Below are 16369 nucleotides of genomic sequence, written 5' to 3'. Positions count from 1 at the left end.
AAAGCCATAAGGGTCACAAATCTGTAGATCGTTTATTTTAGACATATCTAGTTATTTGTTCATTAGAAAAATGAGCCGTGTAGTCCGTCAGTTGAAATTGATCCATTCTGTACACGAATGCAGCAGTATTCAGCGGTGTTTTTTACCGACAAGATGGCGGTTGTGTACTTTCCGGTCATGTGACTGCAAGATCTCTATTGAAAAAGAAAGTGCTTGATAATGTAAGTCGTCGCTCCAGTGTGAAACTAAAGACACTAAACGTCTCTTGCCTGATCAAGCGCTGATTTAAGCACCTTTTAAAATAAATAATTACATTCAAAATGCATGTTACGTAATTCTGCTTTGGTGTTTGTTTACCGTGACTAATTTTTACACAAATCAACATCGAGAGTGGCACTATTCAAAATCTGGGCCATGTCATAAAATGTTTTGTTTTATTAATCTTTATTAGACTACACGTCCATGAATACTGCATGAATAATTTGAGCTGGGAAAAAAAAAAAAAAAAACACACACAACGCATGTTTTAGTTTACAGGTGTTAAACACAACAGTGGTTTAGGAACAGTCAAGTCCAGAATCTCACCAGCAGCCCTTTACCTCGTCCCTCGTCCACCCCCTGGACACGTTTATTCAGTTATCAGATCAAGCTAATAAAATTGTCATTGCTGTGAAAGCAGCCCTTGGTGAAGGCTTTAGGGAGCGTGGCGAGATGGAACGGAACCAGGAAGGGCATAGGGTCTTCTGTAGGTGATGTCAGGTAGTGGGTGTGGTTTTTACAGGATGAAGGGCAGGATTGGAGAACGCAGAGGTGGGTAGTCACGGAACTCTTTCAGGTAGCTGCGGTGTTTCCCTTTTGCCCACACGGTCATCTGGATGAAGCCCACCAGTGTGAAGAAGGCCACCGGCAGACACTGAGTCATCAGGGTGAAGCCCAGCCATGAGCCCAACTGCGCGCGCACACACACACATTTTATATATATATATATATATATATATAAATAATCAGATAGTCATGATATATTTAAAAATCTATAATATTAAATCAAATGTATTTTACTTAATATGAGCACAAATGTGTCAAACAAGCGCAGTAACAGTGAATCACCGGTGTACGAGTTCTGATACGTTATTTCTATGGTAACGTAACACAGAATTGTACAGTGAATAAGCAACATCTAATACACACAGTAAAAGGCACACTCACTGAGAACTATTGCTTTGGTGAAGTTTTCTATAAGCAGAAATGTGTTTATGGGATGTTCCTGGAAGGAGTCTCCAGTGTCAGTGATGTGCATCAGTCAGAGGAACTAAGATTTCTGACCGCTTCAGGAAAGAGGGGTTTACGCTTTTAGGGTTTCTTGGTAACAAGACAAACTGTGTGTGTAGTTTAATCTCATTACCGAGAGGGAGTGACTGTCACAGCTATAATACAACTTACTGTAGAACAGGAAAAAAAATATAAACATTAAGGACATTAAATGTGACTATAAATCAGTGGCGGCTGGTAGTCTTTCAAACAGGGGAGGCTGGTCGGTTACGATATTTCCAGATTTTAAAAGAAAAAACATCAATTTTGCCCATACTCTTGCCTCTGATCTGGCTGATTGTTGGCAGCGTCACAAACTGTGAAATAACAGGTTCTTTTGGCCCATTAGCCTACTGTCCAATATACATGATGGTGGTGTTGGGGGGAGGGGTATATTTTAACATTTTATATTTTAAAATTGTGGCATGTTGTTTAAAAATTGATCATTATTGAAAGCAGCTCTTTGTCAGGAACCTCAGCAGTAACAGCAGAGTGTTCTGGAATAGGCACAAGCACTGACCTTGGGGAGCCAAACATAGAGCTGGGGGCCACACATTTCATTCAATGACACTTTCCCTATATTTTACTTATTTTGACTGAGAAATGTTTTATTGACAATTTTGATAACCCTTCACTTTTAATCCAGGTCTGTAGTGTGAAATGTTCTCGGCTGTGTTTTTGTTTAAAAATGTTTTCCAAATTGTAGCTGTGTTTAATTCATATCCAGAGAAATATATATTCCAATATAATATACTCAGCATAAACATTTTAAATAGATTCTATATTTTTGGCCCATCCATGACATATTACTAAAGTAGCCCATTTACTGTTGTTGATGTGGGTCACTTGCTGTTACGTAGCCAATTCACTTTCTCGTACCAGGAGAGCTGAAAGGAACGAGTATTATTCCCTACCTTTTTCACCAAGTCAATTTGAGGCGTTGCTCTACCCTGCTCTTTAATTTTTTCCTCGAAAGGAAGACTGGCAAATGGCTTCGCCAAAATTAAATCAGCAATGCTTGGCATCCGTGTGCAGCTTTCTTGCTAGCTGACTAGCCCCCTCAAGTTCAGTCACTCAAATAAACGAAATTTCTGGAACTAAGATAGCAAACTTGACAACACTATATTTACACTTTATTTACAATGAAAATATATACAAACTAAAAAAGCTGGTAGAAACCGTATGTAATGAATGAAATCGAAATGTAAGCTGATCTCTTACAATACACCACAGCACTTGCGAAGCCGCATGGGACTGAACTGAAATTCACCGCTGCCTGTCTATAGTTGAAACGAGCTGTCAATCAAAGAAAATATCCGGCCGCTTTCACCAATCACCAGTCTCCTCGCGGAAACTGCCATGTCCCTCCCACTGTGAGGCTGGGAGTCCGTGGGCGGGCATTTTCGCAGTATTTGTCCAATAATCATCTTGCATTTTGAGATTGAAAAGCGCATAGCTCCCAAATGCCATTGAAGTGCACTGAGGCTGGGCTGCATCGCGCTGTCACGAGGGGGAAAAACTCACGCACACATTAGGCGAACTGGGGAAAGTTATAACGGAATGATTTCGCACTGTAGTGAGTTGAGCACATATATTTCTATGATTCTGGATCTGAAATAGCAATGTTATAAGGTCGGCTATAACATAAGCCTAGCGCAATTCATCCTACATGATGTTCGTCATTTTTAGAGGAGGCTGAGCCTCCCTCGCTGTCTTAGAGCAATCGCCCGTGCTACAAATGGATTTAAAAAGTGTCATTGAGTAATAATTTTTTTAAATGTAATGTTAGCAAATGAGTGCAGGAATAAGAGGAATAAAACACTTTGGATCGTACCGTTATGGTGTTAGAGGAAATTAACTTCAGTGTGGCAACTAATTCCACACCACCACACCAGGTCTGTTATTCCTGACTTATTACGCCGGGTGTAAATGGAGCTAATGCCTTTTAGAGTCGATGGAGTAAACGCAGTTCAGCTGTACGAGGATCGAATTTCTTCCGTTTTTGTGAAATTATGGTCTCAGGTTTAGACACCGAACACTGATCTGTGTTACTGCTCTGAAATGCTTGGCGATTTATGGGGGTCGTTTCTTCCACATGGACATTAACTCTATACACACTGGACTTAGTGTGAGAGAGAAAGAGGGAGAGTCAGATATAGACAGAGAGAGAAATAAAGGGAGAGAAAAACTAAGCGATTAGATAAAAGGGTGATATATATATATTATATATAGTGTAGCTAAAAGTGCAAGAGATAGATATAAAGGGGGAGAGAGAAAAAAGAGATGGATAAAGGAGCGAGAGAGAGATAGCTAAAGGTGCAAGAGATAGATATAAAGGGGGAGAGAAAAAGATAGATAGATAGATAGATAGATAGATAGATAGATAGATAGATAGATAGATAGATAGATAGATAGATAGAGATAAAGGGGCAAGAGATGGATATAAAGGGTGAGATAAAGAAATGGATAAAGGAGCGAGAGAGATGTAGCTAAAGGTGCAAGAGACAGATATAAAGGGGGAGAGAGATAAAGAGATAGATAAAGGAGCGAGAGATATAGCTAAAGTTGCAAGAGAGATATAAAGGGGAGAGAGAGATAAAGGAGCGAGCGAGCGAGAGAGAGAGAGAGAGAGAGAGAGAGAGAGAGATGTAGCTAAAGGTGCAAGAGACAGATATAAAGGGGGAGAGAGAAAAAAGATAGATAGATAGATAGATAGATAGATAGATAGATAGATAGATAGATAGATAGATAGATAGATAGGAGGGGCAAGAGTGAGTCAGATAGACAGAGTGAGATAAAGGGAGAGAAAAACAGATAAGGGGCAAGACAGAGATAAAGAGATAGATAAAGGGGCGAGAGAAGGAGAGAGAGAGAGAGAGAGAGAGAGAGAGAGCACTGACCTCATATGTGTAATTAGGGCAGGAAACGAGCAGAAAGATCCAGGTGAAGGGGTTCTTTGTCGGATACGGGATCTTCCTCGTTTTAGATCCTGAGAAATGCAGCATTTATTTATTATAAAACCCCAGAAGTAAAGAGAAAGTAAAAGTTACCTCAGATCTCGTTTGTGTCCTCGAGTGAATGAAGCCTCACCTGGTGGTCGTAGATTTCTCAGTGCGATATGGATCGAGAAGTTTCCGATCTGGCAGAACTGAACAGACAGACAAGAAGAGTGTTTATATATATATTTTTTTAAACGTCAGTAATATCAGGGTGGTGTCCAGACTCCAGTTCCGTTTAACAATGAGTGTTAAATCCGTGCGCGGTCTGTGCAGGTCCTCAGATTAGCCTCGCGTTTAACTAACAAACAGAGGCCGAGGTGAAAGACGAGTCAGAACACTCAGCAGGTTCGCTCATGCTCTTTAACTGGGTGATGATTAGCTCATGAACACAGAGTAACTCCTCTCAGAACTCCTGTAGGTCACAGCGAGTGATTTAGGTTCCCTTCATCTAGTAGTGTAACATACGACTTATAACTTCCTGTTAATTATCCGGCGAGAGTTTCAGAAATCCTGGGACTTACCAGGAAAATAATGAGGGCCACTTTCACCTGCTGCTCTCCGTAGGCTGAAACATGAACACAATATCAGAGTGAGAAATATTTAGTGGGCGGCCCGATTACAACCCACAGACTTCCTGTCTGAACCAAAGGAAATCAGAGCTCAAAACCCAACTCTTGGGATTTTCATTTGGAAACACAAGCTGTTCAGAATGTAAAGTGTGCGCGTGTGTGGTTAGCATGTACTCACTAGGTGGTGTGTATAGTGGGTGGTTGATGTAGTAAGCCATCCATGCTGCAAATCCCCAGTAGTACGTACAGTTCTAGAAACACACACACACACACACACACACGCAGTTTAATGTAAATCATTCCACTGATCCAGGGACAAAGAGACACAAGCTGTTCTTTAAACTAAATAGATAAAAACTGCTTTAAGGTAACGTCAGGGAGATAAAACTTGCCTTTTATGCTTGATAATCAAAATGGGAGCAAGTGAAATTAGAAAAGTAACTGATAATGCTGACAAGCTTCAGGAAGGTTATTAAACACCCATTTATCATTATTATTATTATTATTATTTTTTACAATGACATGATATATCTGAAGTTAAAGTTTCAAAACTTGGCTAACCCATTCTACTGAAGAGGAAAAGATCCTCAACAAGAAGAAATTACATTAATTACCTTCTGAAGCAATTAAAATTAAGTTTGTACAGATAGACAAAATCCCATGAACAAAAAGATGACGTGATTAACAGTCGATTAACAGGGGGGAAAAAATGCTGTGTTTTTCTGAAGGATATAATAAATAAATAACTTTCCATTCGTCGTCAGTAACAGCTGCACCAGATGTGCGTTCTGGCCACTGTACTGAGGTTATAAGCTCGATCATATTAGCACAATGTTTCCTCTAAAAATCACACAACCCCAGTAACTGCTCACGGACATGGAGACGAGTGTTTTATTGGGAAATACACCACTCATTTATTTTTCACCTGAGCTCCATCCGGGACATGGAGAACCAAAACCGTGACCTCGATCTCGGTCACTCGTGAGGAAATCGATAATAAATTGATGTTTTGATAAATTTGGGTGCTTTTTGTCTGTGAATGTGTCGATATAATAAAATCACACATTGGGTTGAAGAGATGAAGTTTATCATCTCGTGTTGAAAAACTTGCATTTTTCATACGAAACACATCGCGGATCTGAGGGACATTTAAATAATATTGGCCGGATAATATTGAGTGGTATATCAGATATATTCCATTCAGCTAGAACGATACTGAACGAGTCGAAGAATAGTAGCTGAATGGAATATATCTGATCGACCACGAAAAAAAGCCAGACAATATTATTATTATAATACACATTCCTTTCAGGTGTTCAACACATCTTCCAAAATTCTCTCAAAATCTTCTGTATTTTGTAACGAAGCAAAGCTGGCAGCCATGTTGGTTTACAAATGGCCCTTTTCCACTACCCTTTTTCAGCTCACTTCAGCTCGCTTCATCCCGACACGGCTCGCGTTTCGACTACCTTAGAGCAGCACGACTCGGCTTGCTTCAGCCCTGCTTAGCACCCAAAACTTGCACGGTTTTGGAGTGGGGCTGAAGCGAGCCAAACCGAGCCGAGTGAGGCTGGGGGCGTGAGGAGACACTCCCCTGTGCACTGATTGGTGAGGAGGAGTGTCCTCACATGCCCACACACGCCCCGCGAGCACGCTGGGATCTGTAAACACTGTAAACTCGGAAGAATAATAATTACGAATTACGAGAATTTCTGAAGCCTTATGCGCCTCGCCTCATCTATAAGCTCTTACCAGTGTCTGTTGGCGTTGTCGGTGACAACAAGCCACAGCACCAAGACCAGCAACACTAATGACTCCATGTTTATTGTTTACTATCCGGGTTGTGAGACTACCGCTTAAAAGATCACTGATGTCACTGTTTGTGCCGCCTAACGACATTACGTGACGTCCACCCACTTTTGCTAACTCCACCCAATGTGTCCACCCACTTCCAGCCAGCGCGGTTGTAGTCGAAATGCAACTCCAACAGCCCAACTCAGCTCAACTCAGCCCAACTCAGCACGGCACGGCTCAGCCCGACTCAGCCGCGCTGGTAGTGGAAAAGCGGCAAAATTGTCCCAGTCGCTCGCTCGCTAGCTCGCTATGTTTTACGTCTCCGATGTGTGGCATCATGTCTTGACAACCATGCAATATCGTAAACCATATTCAACGCTCATTCTCCATTGGGTAGAGTGTCGTAATACACATAGGATAAGCGATATGCTAACAATATTGCATGCCATCAAACCAAACGAATGAAACCCGCTAGAAGGGAATAGAACACGTTTTTATTCCATCGAAAAAGTGTCCTGTATGGATATCATCTCCGGTTATTTCACTCCGATGACGTCACTCCCAGTGTTTTCCCGCTGCGTTGTCAAAACGGCGAACCGGTTCAAAATTAAAATTCTTTTCATTAACGCTTTTTTTTGGTGTGGATGTGTCCATATAATATGAAGAATATTACATGGTGGCGCGAAGATACGATATGAAGTTTATCTTCTTGTGTTGAAAATATTTCAAAAATAAACTGTTAGCTGAAAACTGGAGCACGTCATACATTTTATCCATTCATAGTGTCAAAGACACAGCTTACCAAATTAAACTCCTGAAGTTTGTCAAAAATCCTGTGAACATTATTACAAAAGTCCTGACACTGGAGACTCCTTACATAAAATAATAATTTTTAAAAAAAAATACCGTATCATCTTACAATAAACTTTCAACGATCATTATACATTTTCTGTACAAAACAGCAACAAGTTTAAAGGGACTGGTTAATAATTTTAATAATCAATCAATCAATCAATCATGATTTGTCACAGGGGGAAAAAAGAAAAAAAAAAAAAAGCCACCTCAGCACCACCTGAGCAACCAGATTCAAGACAACAACAGTGCTGTGGTGGAAATAATCATCATGGTAAAGTTAGTTAGTTGGATAGAAATAAAATGTTACTAATTGACTTTTAATTGCTTTGTTTTCTCTCTGTGTGTGTGTGTGTGTGTGTGTGTGTTCACCTTGAAGATATTGCGTAGAGGCATGGTTCCATGAGAAAAGCGGTGGACGAACAGTGTCTCCAGGAGTCTCTTGACGTAGTGGAAGGAGTGACACATACACGCCAAGCTACAGCACAGGAGAATTGCGTTACCCATCAGCCCTCTCACTTTTTTAATACAGTAAAAGGCTAATTTAGTGCACACACACACACAAAATCTCAAAAAAGTCCTAAACTAAAAATAAGGGTTAAAGCGAGATGGCCTTTTGATTTCATAAAATCGGTGAAATTTAGTTCCGTCTGAAATGTGGTGATTGTGATATCTGTTTATTTCTGTAATATCTCACAAAATATCAGGCCATTCTGTGGCTGGGAAGTTATTTAATTTGAGGGGATTAAAGCAAATAATGTGCATGAAATCGCTCGCTTCCCACAGTCAAGCAGAGAGAGGAAGTCCGTGTGCGCATGTGCAGGTTTACCTTCTTCTTCTTTTGGGTTTTACGGCAGCTGGCATCCACAGTGTTGCATTACTGCCATCTACAGGTTTCCCTTTGAGCGTGCACTGACAGTTCCATCATTCTGTCGCTAAACGAACAGCTGATCACACCGAGGTGCTCGCTGAGCGCCCATATTTATTAGTTTGGTCCTGCGTTTCCTTTCCTTCGTATAGAACATAACGTCTTTTCTTCTCACTTTCTTCCCGTTACTGTAGTCGCTCTTTCACGTTTCATTCGCACACTCACATCCTCCATTTTCTCTCCTGTTTCAAATTTGTATCCCACAATGCCTTGCACGAACGGGGAAAGCCCACCATGTGATGCATGACGTAGTATCTTGAATTGGGTCATGGTGAAGCAGGAAAAAATAGAGAATTTAGAGCCATGCGGCCCAAAATTCATTAATTGTTCTGCTTTAAAAACAAACAAACAAAAAAAAAAACTAATACAATTGGAAGTCTGTAATTCGAATTCAGTAGCTTTCGGTCACTAAACAAAAATAACTGGGTGTAGGGAAAATTCTTATGACCTACACTTGAAAAATCTGAAAGGCAGTCTACCTTTAAACAGGGTTAAATAAAGTTTAGAAAAGGAAGTTCCTAGTTTGAACACAAGGTGTCGCTATTACACAATCTGGACGCAGTAAAAAAAAAAAAAAATTACACTTTAATATAGACTGTTTACAAAGCAAACTTCTTGTTCCTTTCATTAATCTTCTCACAAAATTTCTAATAGATGTGCGAGTGGGGAAAGAAAATAACACTAAGCAGAAGAATCACGTCACGTCACTTCATTTTACCTTCAACGACAACGAGGTTCATTCTACAGACCGATATTATGAGCGACGTACAACACACCCAGAGCAGCCTGAGGAGCAGTTGGGGGTTCGGTGTTTTGCTCAAGGGCACTTCAGCTTTTCCTGCTGATCCAGGGAATCAAACTGGCAACCTTTTGGTCCCAAAAGCTGCTTCTCTAACCATTAGGCCATATACTTTGAACATATACACGTTGCCCTACCCTGATGATCAGGTTCCCTGTGGCGGTACACGTACACCATTCGTACAGTCGCAAACGCCATCAAAAATCAGATCGATGCATCTCCATATACTCTTAAGTGTGGAACTTCGTAAATGAAATTTAAAAATGTAGAACACAGTACGTGAATGCAGGCATTTTTAGGCTATATATAAATTTAAAAAAAAAAAAAAGTTGTTTTATTGGATATTCTAATTATCTATACACACTCCCCAGCCACTTTATTAGGAACTTCTTGCTGATTCTAAGATCCCCGTTCTTGGCTGCAGGAGTGGAACTGAATGTGTTGTTCTTCCTGCTGTTGCATGCTGAGATGCTTTTCTGCTCACCACGGTTGTAAAGAGTGATTATATGAGTTACTATATCCTTCCTGGCAAAAAAGCCCAAACCACCTTGAATCTGTCCATTTCCCTCTGACCCTCTCTCTTATCAACAAGGCGTTTGTTTCCACCCACAGAACTGTCGCTTACTCACTGTTTGTTTTTTGTTTTCCGCACCATTCTGTGTAAACTCTAGCAACTGTTGTGTGTGAAAACCCCAGGAGATCAGCAGTTTCTGAAATACTCAAACCTCACCCTCATCTGGCTCAAACCAACACCCATGGCACAGTGAAAGTCAGTCACACTTTGAGATCACAATTTTACCCGTTCTGATGTTTAAACATTGTGAACATTAACTGAAGCTCTTGATTTGTATCTGTATGATTTGATGCATCGAGGAATCGGCTGATTAGAGAACTTCAGAGAACAGGACAGCAGGTGGATGGATGTGTGTTCCGAATAAACTGGCCAGTGAGTGCATCTCATCTCATCATCTCTAGCCGCTTTATCCTGTTCTACAGGGTCGCAGGCGAGCTGGAGCCTATCCCAGCTGACTACGGGCGAAAGGCAGGGTACACCCTGGACAAGTCGCCAGGTCATCACAGGGCTGACACATAGACACAGACAACCATTCACACTCACATTCACACCTACGCTCAATTTAGAGTCACCAGTTAACCTAACCTGCATGTCTTTGGACTGTGGGGGAAACCGGAGCACCCGGAGGAAACCCACGCGGACACAGGGAGAACATGCAAACTCCGCACAGAAAGACCCTCGCCGGCCACGGGGCTCGAACACGGACCTTCTTGCTGTGAGGCGACAGCGCTAACCACTACACCACCGTGCCGCCCCTCCAGAGAAATTAGTGAAAATATTTAAAGTATCATCAGAAAATCAAGTTTGGAGAAAATCAGCTATAAACTTTATGACATGTGAACTGAAATTAATGCAGAACACTAACATTTATTTGGCCTACTAGCTCATAATTACTGGTCGTTTTACACTATAATATTTTGTTGACACACATACATATACACACACACATACATACTTATATATATATATATATATATATATATATATATATTACAGATTAAGGAACATATTTTTGTGCATACAACCCCAATTCCAAAAAAGTTGGGACAAAGTACAAATTGTAAATAAAAACGGAATGCAATGATATGGAAGTTTCAAAATTCCATATTTTATTCAGAATAGAACATAGATGACATATCAAATGTTTAAACTGAGAAAATGTATCATTTAAAGAGAAAAATTAGGTGATTTTAAATTTCATGACAACAACACATCTCAAAAAAGTTGGGACAAGGTCATGTTTCCCACTGTGAGACATCCCCTTTTCTCTTTACAACAGTCTGTAAACGTCTGGGGACTGAGGAGACAAGTTGCTCAAGTTTAGGGATAGGAATGTTAACCCATTCTTGTCTAATGTAGGATTCTAGTTGCTCAACCGTCTTAGGTCTTTTTTGTCGTATCTTCCGTTTTATGATGCGCCAAATGTTTTCTATGGGTGAAAGATCTGGACTGCAGGCTGGCCAGTTCAGTACCCGGACCCTTCTTCTACGCAGCCATGATGCTGTAATTGATGCAGTATGTGGTTTGGCATTGTCATGTTGGAAAATGCAAGGTCTTCCCTGAAAGAGACGTCGTCTGGATGGGAGCATATGTTGCTCTAGAACCTGGATATACCTTTCAGCATTGATGGTGTCTTTCCAGATGTGTAAGCTGCCCATGCCACACGCACTAATGCAACCCCATACCATCAGAGATGCAGGCTTCTGAACTGAGCGCTGATAACAACTTGGGTCGTCCTTCTCCTCTTTAGTCCGAATGACACGGCGTCCCTGATTTCCATAAAGAACTTCAAATTTTGATTCGTCTGACCACAGAACAGTTTTCCACTTTGCCACAGTCCATTTTAAATGAGCCTTGGCCCAGAGAAGACGTCTGCACTTCTGGATCATGTTTAGATACGGCTTCTTCTTTGAATTATAGAGTTTTAGCTGACAACGGCGGATGGCACGGTGAATTGTGTTCACAGATAATGTTCTCTGGAAATATTCCTGAGCCCATTTTGTGATTTCCAATACAGAAGCATGCCTGTGTGTGATGCAGTGCCGTCTAAGGGCCCGAAGATCACGGGCACCCAGTATGGTTTTCTGGCCTTGACCCTTACGCACAGAGATTCTTCCAGATTCTCTGAATCTTTTGATGATATTATGCACTGTAGATGATGATCTGTTCAAACTCTTTGCAATTTTACACTGTCGAACTCCTTTCTGATATTGCTCCACTATTTGTCGGCGCAGAATTAGGGGGATTGGTGATCCTCTTCCCATCTTTACTTCCGAGAGCTGCTGCCACTCCAAGATGCTCTTTTTATACCCAGTCATGTTAATGACCTATTGCCAATTGACCTAATGAGCTGCAATTTGGTCCTCCAGCTGTTCCTTTTTTGTACCTTTAACTTTTCCAGCCTCTTATTGCCCCTGTCCCAACTTTTTTGAGATGTGTTGCTGCCATGAAATTTCAAATGAGCCAATATTTGGCATGAAATTTCAAAAATGTCTCACTTTCGACATTTGATATGTTGTCTATGTTCTATTGTGAATACAATATCAGTTTTTGAGATTTGTAAATTATTGCATTCCGTTTTTATTTACAGTTTGAACTTTGTCCCAACTTTTTTGGAATCAGGGTTGTAATTAGAAAACCTTTCTGTAGATCATCTTTTGAAATCGCTTTATCTCTCAGAATGGGGTTTGGTACACTGGACTCATTTTGTGGCGACACGCCGCATGTGCGCGCGCGTGCGTGTGGGAATCCTATATTAAAGGAGTACACCCAGTGAGTGAACTCTGTAGCCTTTAAGCAGACACATGAAAGTGTTTAAAACCTGCTTTCTTCAATACAAGGTCACTGAAACTCCGGGATAATAATCCTGCTAATTAGATGTGAATGCTTATTATAATAAAACGTCCGTGGCCTGGGAATCAGGATTCTGTGGAACCCTGGGTTTAAGAGAATATCTATAAAAGTCTCACTCACTGTACGACCCAGTGCTTGCTCGTGGTGAAGTCATATTTGGGCGGGTAAATAAACGGCACACGGAAGTAAAACATCAGGTAGATGATCAGTGGGCCAGCGTATTCAGTCAAAAACACCTGAGGAATAAACAAATAAAGAAAAGCAGACATTGTGGAAATGACGTTTGGTAGAGACGATATTTTACAGGAATATTCGACAGTTATTCCACAAAATCGAGTCATACGATGTCTTGCAAAAGTATTCATCCCCCTTGGTGTTTGTCCTGTTTTGTTGCATTAGAAGCTGGAATTAAAATGGATTTTTGGAGGGTTAGCACCATTTGATTTACACAACATGCCGACCACTTTAAAAGGGAAAATTGTTGTTTTATTGTGACACAAAACAATAAGATAGAGGGGGGAAAAAAATCCCCCAGAAAATCGAGAGTGTTTATAAGTATTCACCCCCTTTAGTATGAGACCTCTAAATAAGAGCTGGCCCAACCAATTCACTTCATAAGTCACAATTAGTTGATTAAGATCCACCTGTGTGCAATCAAAGAGTCACATGATGTCTGTATAAATCAACCTGTTCTGGAAGGACCCGGATTCTGCAACACTACTAAGCAAGCAACATGAAAACCAAGGAGCCTCCAAACAGGTCAGAGACAAAGTTGTGGAGAAGTATAGATCAGGGTTGGGTTATAAAAAATATCCCAAACTTTGAATATCCCACGGAGCACCATTAAATCCATTATAGCAAACTGGAAAGAATATGGCACCACTACAAACCTGACAAGAGAAGGCCCCGCCCACCAAAACTCACAGACCGGGCAAGGAGGGCATTAATCAGAGATGCAACAAAGACACCAAAGATAACACTGAAGGAGCTGCAAAGATCCAGAGTGGAGATGGGAGTATCTGTCCATAGGACCATTTTAAGCCATACACTCCACAGAGTGGGCAGGGCTTTATGGAAGAGTGCCCAGAAAAAAGGGGGAAAAAAAAACAAAACAAAACACCCTTTGGAGTTTGCCCAACAGCATGTGGCAGACTCCCTAAACACAAAGAAGAAGATTCCCTGGTCAGAGGAGACTAAAAGTTATCTTTTTGGCCATCATGGGAAATGCCATGTGTGGTGTAAACCAAACATCCTGAGAACACCATTCCTACAGTGAAGCATGGTGGTGGCAGCATCATGCTGTGGGGATGTTTTTCATCTGCAGGGACAGGAAAGCTGGTCAGGACTGAATGAAAGATGGATGGCACTAAATACAGGGCAATTCTGGAGGAAAACCTGTTTGAGTCGGCCAGAGGTTTGAGACTGGGATGAAGGTTCACGTTCCAGCAGGACAACGACCCTAAACATACTGCTAAAGCTACACTGGAGTGGTTTAAAGGGAAACATTTAAATGTCTTGGAATGGCCTAATCAAAGCCCAGACTTCAATCCAATTGAGAATCTGTGGCATAACTTGAAGATTGCTGTACACCAACACAACCCATCTAACTTGAAGGAGTTGGAGCAGTTTTGCCTTGAGGAATGGGCAAAAATCCCAGTGGCTAGATGTGCTAAGCTAATAGAGACACACCCCAAGAGACTTGCAGCTGGAATTACAGCAAAAGGTGGCTCTACAAAGTATTGACTTTGGGGGGTGAATACCTATGCACACTCCAGCTTTCTGGTTTTTCATCTTAATTATTGTTTGTGTCACAATAAAACAACAATTTTCACCTTTTAAAGTGGTCGGTATGTTGTGTAAATCAAATGGTGCTAACCCTCCAAAAATCCACTTTAATTCCAGCTTGTAATGCAACAAAACAGGACAAACACCAAGAATACTTTTGCAAGGCACTGTATATGAGCTGATAGCCAAGGAGGCACGTAGCACCAAGTTGGCTATAATCCATGTACGATGAGATTGAGTGGAATAACAGTTTTATTCTCTCCACATTCACTGGATTTTGAGAAACAGAGCATTTTAATTTTTTGCAAATTCGATAAATAAAAACTTTATACAAAACATCTGACAATCATTTCCACTTAGAATGTAAACACAGTAGAAGTAAGTAAAATGACAGGAGCAGTTTGTGAAAAATGTGATAATAGTTCTTGAAAAAAAAAGATATGTTCTTACCATCAAATACTTTCATTCCATATTTTGTTGCTTTTTTTGTATTTTTTGGGATTTCGTTTTCGAGTAGAGTTTTTATTTCGTCCTCGGTTGGTTCAGTAACACACTCTGCCATTTTGTTTCTCTCTACTCACGGTATATGAGCTGATATCCTAGTAGTAGGGTAGCCAGAGAGCGCCATTGCTCATATCCAGTGAATGTGGATAGAATAATTTCCAGTTGCTCTGTTGTCCATATGGATACATAGCACATTGTACTTTTCAGTACATTAATACAAAATTGAAGGTTTTTTTTAAGTCCTGAATGAACAAGGGCGGAGCTTATGTTCAGTTTGATCAACCAATCATGTCACAATCACTATAATATTTCACCTAACGTTAGCTAACCTGATAGCATACATGCCTATTGGTAATAATTATACTGTAGAATATTTACTATAACATGTGCAACTAAGAACTAAACCTCAGATAGCAACTGTAGGTCACGTTAGCATAGTTAGTGTCACTAACTAGGTAGCTGACTAATATTAGCACAGTGCTAGGTTTAGCGAGATAGACAGGTAAAATCAGCCTATTAAATGACTGTATTTCTGACTTTTAACTTAAGAAACAGGCTGGAACGGTTGAGTGCAAAAGCCGAGTCCATATCCACTATAGTTTGGAAAGAAATAATAAACTGTACAATTTCTCTAAAAAAAATTGCAGGATTCCAAAAGTTAAAAATAAAAAAGTAGCCTGAGTGAGGCTGGAGCTCATAGCAGCCACTGTTGTTGTGTGCGAGTTTGAAATCTGATCAATCCTGTAGGAGGAGTAGCGATTTTTAAGAAATTGCACGTTACCCCTGTGTAGCCACATCCATGGCACGTGGTGTCACCTGGTCAACAATTCTTGCTGGAATGTCTTTAGAGTCTTCTGGGTGAGTTTCAGTGAAAACATCCCAGCAGTTTACGAAGAGTAGCGTTTAATGTGACAAGTCACCTAAAAATTTCAGACACCCATAAAAGCGTAAATATGACCAGTGGCGCCACCATCTGGACAACTTTTATACACACCCACCTGGGGAACATTGTATGCGAGTTTGATAGAAATCCGATCAATCCTGTAGGAGTAGCAGCGATTTTTGTAAATTGTGGACGGACAACGTGTGATCGCATAAAAAAAAAGTCAAATATGAGTGAATCGTTTAACAATAGAAACTAAACTCAACACAAAACTGTGCAAACTTCTGCATGGGAGATGCAACTTAAGCTCCGTCTTTACTGCCGCATGGACATCTGTCACTCAGTGAAGTCAGGATGTGCAAATGGCCTGTTGTGTGAGTGTGTCAGTAATAATCACCACACACACTCATTAGGAGTCAGTGTGTCATCATAGCTGTCTTGAACTGGTATTAATAAACACCCTCAATATAGCACCACCTAATCCTCACACTCTCTCAGCGATGGAGCATCGTGTGTGTTGG

General features: G+C 40.8%; 1 protein-coding gene across 2 annotated transcripts in view; it reads right to left on the bottom strand.

The window, feature by feature from the left end:
• Positions 1-417: 417 nt before the first annotated feature.
• tecrb (trans-2,3-enoyl-CoA reductase b) overlaps positions 418-16369 on the bottom strand; it is a 38910-nt gene continuing 22958 nt past the window's right edge. For both annotated transcript variants that reach the window (XM_060899192.1, XM_060899191.1), the window contains 7 exons: positions 12797-12912; positions 7895-8000; positions 5055-5127; positions 4829-4872; positions 4399-4456; positions 4209-4297; positions 418-949 (listed from right to left, as the gene is read on the bottom strand). In XM_060899192.1, the coding sequence (XP_060755175.1) occupies positions 776-949; positions 4209-4297; positions 4399-4456; positions 4829-4872; positions 5055-5127; positions 7895-8000; positions 12797-12912 (660 nt within the window). In that variant the 3' untranslated portion in view covers positions 418-775. The remainder of the gene's footprint in view (positions 950-4208; positions 4298-4398; positions 4457-4828; positions 4873-5054; positions 5128-7894; positions 8001-12796; positions 12913-16369) is intronic.

This window comes from Neoarius graeffei, chromosome 18 (assembly GCF_027579695.1).
Source record: "Neoarius graeffei isolate fNeoGra1 chromosome 18, fNeoGra1.pri, whole genome shotgun sequence".
Lineage (NCBI taxonomy): Eukaryota > Metazoa > Chordata > Actinopteri > Siluriformes > Ariidae > Neoarius > Neoarius graeffei.
The sequence above is the reverse complement of the archived record's forward strand: the minus strand, read 5'-3'. Positions and strand labels throughout refer to the sequence as shown.